Source organism: Pollicipes pollicipes, unplaced genomic scaffold (assembly GCF_011947565.3).
Source record: "Pollicipes pollicipes isolate AB1234 unplaced genomic scaffold, Ppol_2.1 Scaffold_6052;HRSCAF=7182_pilon_pilon_pilon, whole genome shotgun sequence".
NCBI classification, from domain to species: domain Eukaryota; kingdom Metazoa; phylum Arthropoda; class Thecostraca; order Pollicipedomorpha; family Pollicipedidae; genus Pollicipes; species Pollicipes pollicipes.
The window spans coordinates 8,946,984-8,956,382 of NW_023596805.1; the positions used below are offsets into that span (position 1 = coordinate 8,946,984).

The 9,399-nt window shown below is 52.7% G+C and overlaps 1 protein-coding gene across 1 annotated transcript; it reads right to left on the reverse strand.

Annotated features, from left to right (window-relative positions):
* Positions 1–6,875: 6,875 nt before the first annotated feature.
* Positions 6,876–8,253, reverse strand: LOC119104583 (sorbitol dehydrogenase-like). Its single transcript, XM_037228309.1, has one exon. It carries the CDS (start codon positions 8,226–8,228, stop codon positions 7,170–7,172), a length of 1,059 nt encoding a protein of 352 aa, XP_037084204.1. The 5' UTR covers positions 8,229–8,253; the 3' UTR covers positions 6,876–7,169.
* Positions 8,254–9,399: the final 1,146 nt, after the last annotated feature.

Below are 9,399 nucleotides of genomic sequence, written 5' to 3' on the forward strand. Positions count from 1 at the left end.
GTAACTGGAAGCCTCCAGGGCCGAACCTCCTGCGACACGTCGGAGCAGGCAGATGAGGAGGTCCAGGGACCTTTCGATGAGGAGCCGAAGGAGTTCACAACAGATCTTTTGCCGGAGTCCTCCTGCGTCCAGTTTCTTGTTTTGGCTGAGAATGATGTGGGTGGTTTGGGGAAACTGACGTTTCAGCTGTGATGTGCTTGTGCTTGACCAAGTCCTTTTGATCTCACGTTGGCATGCTTTGTTTGTGAGATAGGTGTAAATCAGATTTGATCATGGCATAGGGAGAACGAAATGTCAGTTTCGCCGAAACGTGGACTGTTCTCAATTCAGCTCTGGGAGAATTTGTGTTGTTTCATGACGACACTTATTCATTGTTGATCGAACGGGTCTGTTGCTGACATTTAGGTCAGCTTTTACATTCAAGGATAGTGAGCAACGTCCTCACTCATTTGTATCCCGATTAGTGGAGTGCTACAAAAAGCTTTAAGTGTCCGGCAAGTGGCATTACTCAGTGCGTCGTTCTTATGCTGCCATATTGTGATCTGATAGTAGATAGATAGCCAACAAGCCTTCCATTGGGCGGCATGTGAACTTAAGTGTTGCCGTTGAACCGTTTTATGTTTTCGTAGGTGCCAACGTTTGTTATTGCTGGATGCGGCTCGCTAGAAGACCGATATCATTCAGTTCCATGAGGTCAGTTCGAAACAACTTGTTTTGAAGCGTTATGCCAGTGCTTTCATAGTCGCATTTGCTGCCACTTCTCGGTGTTGTCGCGTTGTGCACTTCATTTCGTTGTGCAGGGGCAGTGCATTTCTTCAAGTTGGTCTATGCTATAATCTACGCCCCCCCTCCCCTCCCCCCAGTGAGGTACCACCTGTCGTGGTGTGGGGGATTGTGTGCTCCATTAACCCTGCGGGCGTTTGAGGAGGATTGTAAAACGCCCCTTCTGGCCAAAGGGGTGGAGCCGGGCTAAACGTGTCTCCCGCAAGGGTTCTGACTTCGGTCAGAATGGGGGTTAGCAGCCCCTCGGCCAACCCTTCGGCCTCCGCTTCAGTTTGATTAGGGCTACGATGCCGCGTTGTGCCCCACAGGAGCGACGAAGGGGTCCTGGGTGCTGAGGTGGCCGCCTTGCGGGCCAGTCTTGACGTCCACCAACACTCCTTTGGCCGATCTGCGGGTGCCCCGTGTTTATCCGCATGCGGGTAACCGACCTATCAGGAGCCGTCTTCATACGGCACTGGCCAGGAGCCAAGCGTGTCAGGCGACGAGTGTCGAGGGAGAGTCGCCGGGTGCACTGTCCGCCTGAGTTTCAGCTGTGTGCTCGTGCCCTGCCTCACTTAGAGGAGGTGCCTGGTCAGCTCTTTGTGACCCGGAGCACCGCTCCCGCGGACGCGTGTGTGTCTCCGCAGCGGCACTTTTGCCGCTCTGGCCCGCGTATGACGCGTCTGTAGCCCAGGCGACACCGTGGACACCGTTGCGCCGTCCCCTTGTTGGGCTCGGTGGTGGGCGGGGAACAGCCGTGTCGAAATGATATACCACTGCTTTAAATAAACCACAAACTAAGCTGACCACTACGCCTTTTCCGTGTGGAGAGCAGGCTGAAATAGTTCTGCCAGCCAGATCCAAAGTTGAACCCAAGGGTGCTGGCAATGTTCCCCACTCTGGAGACCAGCCAGATCGAGTGCCCGAACGTCTGCCGAACTATGTGATTATTCGATCATCGACAGTCGACGATGAGGAAAGGCCTCTGCTGCCAAAACTCAACCTCTTCCAGATTGATCAGGCTTTGTCAAAGTTTGGCAATCCCAAAAACGCGTTTAGTTATTGAGACGGAGGTTTTAAAGTTCAGCTTTCGAAGGACGGGGAGATCAGGAAGATGTTGAGCGCCAAGGAGCTTAGCTTCCGAGCTCGTGAACAGGGTGTACAGTCGGTGCAGATCGAGGTAAAACCGCATTCCCGTAAGAACTGTAGGGTGTTTTTAGCTGCTTGGACCTGAAGGAGGTGAGCGAGGATGAAGTCCTCAAAGGCATGGCGAACGCGAAACACATGAAAAGGGTAGGTGGCGGGCTGTTGCCCACGAGTGCCGTCATTCGTACCATTGCCTGTTGGCCGTCACCAGAGAAGGTGTGAATGCGGTTTACCTTCTTTCCAGTCCATTTCTACTTGCCAGGTCCGGTGCGGTACCTCAAGTGGCATTCGTTCGGCACTCTACAACGACAGGTGTCGGAAGCAGATGGTATGCGGGAAACGTGCAGAAGTCGGGCATGACACAAAGAACTTCGATTCACGCTTCACGAACTGACCCAATTGTGGTGGTCACACAGCGTGGTTTCACACTCGTGGCATCTTCAAAAGGGGGAGTGGAAATTCTAACCATTAAGGTAAAAAGTGGGATCATTCTACCGTGGGGCCGAAAAGAAATACGGCGTTAATGCAAAAAAGCCACCCAGTCCGCCCTTACCAGGACGCGGCCGCTGCTCAGCCGAGGACCCATTCCGTGGCGACGCCGGCAGCTGCTGGCCTGTCAGCAAATTCAACAATGAACGCGTTCCAAAACATGACTGTGGGGGCTTTGCCATCCTCATTACACAGTTCTCCCACTCCCACGATGTGTCTCCGCCCTGTCTCCATGTGGCAAGTGTGGTCTCCACCGCGTGTGGTAACGCAACCCCTACGCCATCGGGTGTGCCGCCAGCGCCTGAGGCGACCCTCCCGGGAGCAGCTTCGGGGCGCGGGGGTCCCGGGAAGAAGCCGGCGCGTCCGGAACCGGGGGCCAAACTGAGGGGAACGGACTGGACACTAGTTCAGCGCGGTCGGGCTGCGCTCCCGTCCCCACAGCGACCGGCGTCCGTTGCACCCGAGCACGCACCAGCCGGACCCCCCCCCCCCCCCCTCCCCCCGTCTGCTGCCGTCGGGGTTAGCTGTGGACATACACCGGCACTTTCCGGGTTGACCGAAGAAGGTTCTGGCCGACTGGTAGCTGGAGCGACCTCTGCAGCTCGTCCAAAAAATCAAACAGGGAAGACAAGTATCGAAGAGTCGGCGCCGACCCACCGACAGCCCCATTTGTTGCACTGGCGGGTGCAAGTCTGCTGGAGCAGCTATCCGTCTGGCTGCCTAAGATGTTGGTGCTTCTGGACGTGCTGCCCGTTCAGAGCGCCGCGACTCGTCCCCTGATGTGAGGCACCTCCACCATCCCTTACGGCTCCGCCACACTCTCCTCGTTTCATGGGCGCTCCCCCGACCCCGGGTCGCCCAGCGAAGCGCGGCCCACCGGGGCCCGTCTCGCCCACGAGTGGCGGCAGTCCGAAGTCCCGACTGATGGTTCAGTCTGGCGAGGACAGAGTCTGCTCGTCATCTGCGGATGACGGTCGACGTCAGAGAGACCTGGCCTTCCCGAGGTCCCGACCGAGGGCGCAGTCTGGTGCGGGCAGAGCTCGCTCGATATCTGTGGATGACGGTCGATGCCAGAGGGGCCTGGCCTTTCCAAGGCCCCCTGCAGCCAGTCGTTTATGATGCACCATGTGGTCCTGTTGGCCATATGCGTCCTTTTCTTTTATCTTTTTGGTGATATGCTGAACTCGTTTTTAAAATGGAACGTCCGTGGACTCCGCGCCGATGTTCTGCGCTTGCAGCGCATGCTGCATGCAAAAAAAACACGTTTGCTGCCTGCATTCAAGTAACTCAGCTGGCCAGGGACACATCTGCTTTGCTCAAAGGTTATGCCTTATACCGAAAAGACGAAATAAATGAAACCAAAGCCCACGTAGGTGTAGCGGTAGCTACACATCACGGTATTCCGTCCAGACCGGTAGCACTACGACCGGACTTGCGTACAGTAGCTGTAGCTGTCTGCCTCACCTCACTCACTATAACGCTCTGTTCATTATACAATCCACCAGCTATAAGCATCTTATCTACTCACCCTTGACTAGTTGGTAACCCAGTTATCTGTACCCTTTCTTCTACTCGGCGACTTCAACAGCCACAATACCGTTTGGGGACGTACTTAGACGGATGACATGAAACGGCGCACTGAACGCTACTTTACACCGACTGATATATTCAGCGATTTATCTATCATTATGCTCACCAGGTTGGATGCCCGGTATTTCATGGTCTGTAGACGAGGACACAGCTGGAAGCGACCACTTACCCATTTGGTTAATGCTGAGTATCGACGTGCAGCTTGGAGTCCGGCTCCGGTGACGGAGTGCGCAGAACGTACACTGGAAAGTTTTCAAGTGTGATATATGCATCACTCCTAAACAGAGGGACAGTGGATCGTCGCTAATCAACAACTTTACCGCTGCGTTAGCTACACTGGCTGATAGCTGTTCACGTCGTACATCCAGCCATCCGCGTAGAATGCCTGTCCCGTGGTAGTCGGCGCAGTGCAAAAATGCTACCACAGAGGAAAAGCGAGCTCTTAAAAAGTTTAATAAACATTTAACCACACAGCACTCGATGACCGGCAAGCGGTCCAAAGCGATTGTTAAGCGTGTCATCCTGAATGCAAAACAGACATCCTGGCGAGAATATGTTTCGAAAGTAGACAGGTTTACCCCAGTGAAATAAATTTGTTCGCGAGTCCAGCGCGTCGCTGGAAAGTTTTCATCCGCGCCTGTTCCACCACTAACCGTTGATGGTTCGGAAGTTGTAGACTCGGTTGACGCGGCGAATGCAATTGCTAAAGCTTTCTCAAAACGATCCCGACGTGGGACACGCGATCTAGAGTTTGCACGGCAAAAACGCAGTGTGAATCCTCTCGTTTCAACTTCTCGTCGAGACAGACTCACCCTTATATCGCATGATTTGCACCGTCCGAAATGCACCATGCCTCGTCCCTGAAGAATGTTTCAGAGTGCCCTGACTGCGTTCACAACTTGATGCTCCGACATTTACCATCGAACAGTCGGAGATCGCTTCTTACCACATTTCATTTAATGTGGACAAACGGCGATTCTCCTGCTTCCTGGAGAGAAGCAATCGTCAACCTCGTCCTGAAACCCAGAAACAGGGAAAATGTCCTCTGGATTATCGTCCAAAGCTTTAACTTCTTGTGTGTGCAAATTGTTCGAAAAATTATAGACTCCCGCCTAATTTCGTAATGAGAGAAACATTCCGTTCTTTCCAAAGTCTAGTGTGGGTTCAGGAAAAATCATTGTACTTTAGACTATGTGGTGCATTTAGATGTGTCAGTACATCGAGCTTTCAAGCAACGGCATCATCTTTTAGCTGTGCTCTTCGAGGTCAAGAAAGCCTGTAACACAACATGGAAATACGGTATTCTAATGAGGCTCTACAGATATGACACTAGAGAACACCTGACATTGTTCTTGTCTAACTTCCGTCGGAAAAGATCCGCCATGTCTGTGTGGACTCGGTTCTGTCTACTCTATACCCGCAAGAAAATGGCGTTCCACAGGGCAGCTTTCTCAGCACTGCACTCTTTGCCATCATGGTTGGAGACATGACTGGAACCCTTCCTCCACTCGTAGGGAGATCACTTTTCGTCCACAGCTTTGCCCTCTGGATTAGCGCACGACTAGCATAGCTTCCGAACGACAGCATCAACTCTGTATGGGAGTAAGATGGAGTGTGCCATGTAATGCAACTGTAAGTGTGCTATGTAATGCAACTATGTAAGATGGAGTGTGCTGAACGGGTTTCAGTTTTATGTATCAATATTTACGTATTTTTTATCAAACAGTACCTGTTCGTTTTTTTGTAGAAAACGTGCTCATTGTTCCGGCTAATATCTTGTGCTATACGGGGAGAGGTACCAGCTAGACAAGAAACCAACTTCCTACTGGCCGTAATCGATAGGAGGCTGTCATATCGCTCACACCTCAAACACGTGGTACCGCTGTTTTAAAGCCTGAAATATCTTAAAGGTTTTGACTCAGACTGATTCGGCTTCGCAGCCAGGGAAGAAACTTTTAGACAGAGCGCGCCACGACGACACCCAAATAACCACAGAAGCATTTTCGTACTAACCCTGCTTCACAGCATATCGGTGGATGCGAACGGGCGCCTTTTGTATTTGCGACGGAAACTACTGTCCGCGCGACATGTAGCAAAGATTGCAATCTCCTTCCCATCCCTCACACTCGAGCATTTCTTCACCACACGTTGTGAACCTTTTCACTTTTTCCCATGAGAAGGCTGCGCTAACCTTCACCATACGTGCCAAGCAGATATTTGAGCGATTGGACATCTCGGTGAATATTGTTGCTATTGGTCCAGAGCAAGGATCTCACCATGGCAACTCCAAACACGCAAATGTAACTTCCACCTTTGCGAATCATCAAAGAAATACGCAACGGCAGAGGAATATCGCGCGGAGTTTCCGTGCCATCTGCATGCAGTGTATGGAGGGTTCCGTCACATATATACTGATGCATCAAAAACTAGCACATGTATAGGATATTGATTCGCACCAGGAACCAAACGAAAATATTTTTAGCTTGTGTAAACATCGCTCCATATTTACCGCAGTTGTTTGCCATCCGCGAGGCTCTGCATTTAGTGCATCTGCGTGACAAATCTATGCACGTAATATTCTCTGACTGAGCTCTCTGGTGACCTTGCAACAAGCACGTCAGCGGCACAAAATCGACGAGGAAATACTATACGCATTGCTTACCATGCAGCAGGACGACAGTCATGTCGTTTTTACTTGGATGCCCCGTCACGTCTAGATAAACGTAAACGAACAGGCTGACTCCCTGGCCAAACAGGGCACTCACGGTCTTGGTTTGACTTGGAAGAAGACACCAGCAGGAGATCTCGAGGACATATTTTATAGTGATCTAAAACCACGATGGTAACGGATTTGGGATTGATTGGGTACTGATATTGCCACATACCACGCATGCAGAATTGCCACGCATGCAGCTACCACATGCTCGATCACGATTTTTGTTACCACAATGTCTACAATCAAGCGAGCGACTCCTCTGAGACTAAAAACGTGCCACACGACGTACTTCATGTCGCTGGAGAAGCTGTAAAACTGCTGCCGCTGAAGTACATGGCGAACCCGGCGCCTGAGGTTCGCCGCCTGGTCCCTGCAGCGCCGCGCCATTCTACAGCATGCATCTACCGCCCGCCCCCGCCGGCAAACTCGCCTGCGTCGCTTCCGGCGTCCGCGGCCGGGCGCCGCGTCACTGCTCGCCGCACTTGATCAGCACCTTGACGGCGCCGCCGGCTCCGGTGCGTGCCGTCTCGAAGGCCTGCACCGACTGCTCCAGCTGGAAGCGGTGAGTGATCAGAGGCTTCACATCCACCAAGCCCGCCTCCACCAGCTGGATCGCCGCCGGGTAGCAGTTGGCGTAGCGAAAGATGCCGCGAATGTCGACCTCGCGCACGGCGGCGTTCACGATCGGCACGGTCACCTCGGCCGGGCCGAGGCCGACCAGCACCATCATGCCGCCGGAGCGCGTGGCGAAGATGCCCAGCCGGATGCTGGCCTCGGCACCGCTGCACTCGATTGTAACGTCCGGTTGCCGGCCGCCGAGCAGCTCCGCCACGCGGCCGGCCAGCGCCTCCGCGTCCTTGCTGTCGACGAGCAGCGTGTGCTGCGCGCCGAGTCGGGCCGCCAGCTCCAGCCTGCCGGCCGAGATGTCGGTGACGACCACCTCTGTGGCGCCCATCGCGCGCGCCACCAGCAGGTTGACGAGCCCAATCGGGCCGGCGCCGCAGACGAGCACGCGCTGTCCGGCCGTGATGCCGGCGCGGCGGCACGCGTGCACGCCCACAGAGAGCGGCTCCATCAGCGCGCCCTCCTCCAGCGACACGCTGGCCGGCAGCCGGTGGCAGAAGTCGGCCGCGTGCTTGTAAAAGCGACACAGGTTGCCGTCATCCGGCGGCGTGGCGCAGAAGAACACGTCCGCGCAGAGGTTGTACGTGCCGCGCTTGCAGTGGTCGCAGCGGCGGCACGGCACGCCTGGCTCGATGGCCACGCGGTCGCCGACCTTTAGCGACGTAACGCCCTCCCCCAGTGCGTGCACGACGCCGCTCGCCTCGTGGCCCAGCACCATCGGCTTGCGCAGCACGAAGTCGCCGATGCGGCCCTTGGTGACGTAGCTGACGTCGGAGCCGCAGATGCCGACGGTGTCCATGGCGACGACGACCTCACCGGCGCCGGCCTGCGGCATCGGCAGCGCCTCCACCCGGACATCATTCTTCTCGTGCAGCACCACGCCCAGGTTGTCGGCCACCATGGTGAAGGGCTGGGCGGAGACTACGGTTGGCTAGGTGGTGCTGCGGACGGACTGAGAGCTGTCAGACATATGGTCAGGGAACTGTATTAGGACTGGGGGAAGGGGGGGGGGGTCACGTCTGACAAAGCAGCCTAACATTAACTCACATTTATCATCTGACTGGCTGACTGTATTTTTCGTGACTTTACGTTCAGATTTGAAATGGTGGTAAAAATATGTGTCATACAAACCAAATCTGTTTTGAATAGATTACATGTTTGGCTCTCTCCAATTTGGGGGGCAACTCCTATGGGAAAAGTGACCACTAAATAAAGAAGGCTTTGGGTTAAGGCTATGGCTGACATTTAAAATAATTTTGCTGAGACCTCTGACCTATGGTGTTGAGATGTTGAGCTGCCTGGAACCTCTCCTAATGGTGCTTTTGGTCCAATCCCAATATCATTTTCACTCAGATTACCTCATATAATTTCTGGTGTTGGCCATAACAATGATTACTGCAAAAATCAAGCTGTTCATAAAATGGTTCGTCCCACCAGTATGAGCTAATATCTTCACAAGAACCAGGAGCAGCTGCTCAAAGACCACTCCCCTCTCCTGCATGGCAATTTAAGTCTGGTCTCCATCCATAATGGGATGAGATGCAAACCTTTGCTTAACTGAGCTTTAAATGAGAACAGATTCAGGAATTAGCTAGTGACTTTTTTAATCAAACCCTGCTGGCCCATTTTGAAAACAATAACATACTATCATATGTGGCTGACCTATTTCAGGTTATTTTGAACTTCACAAGACTTTCTTTCACCACATCTGTGGTACTCAAAACTAAAAACTATATATGCTCATATCCTGAAAGATAGCAGAAAAATTAATGTAAAAATAAAAAAGCAATGTTAATGTCATGTGAGCAAGCTAATATTCTTAAGTGAGCCAAGCAATTAAAACACGTTTTTGATTTATCTACCTCACTTCCCATGAAAGAGGTGCCAGTTGGGTCAGACCTGCACAGAGTCACTGGTGGGTAATAGCAATAATGGTGAAACAGTGTGTCGAATACAGTTTTTTTATTTCCATTCAGGTCAGGTCTTCGACTTAGCTTCAGTAATCTATGGTAAAGATCAGGATGTCTTTAAAAATCTGATTAAACTGAATTGTGAGTCTGGTAGGACTGGTG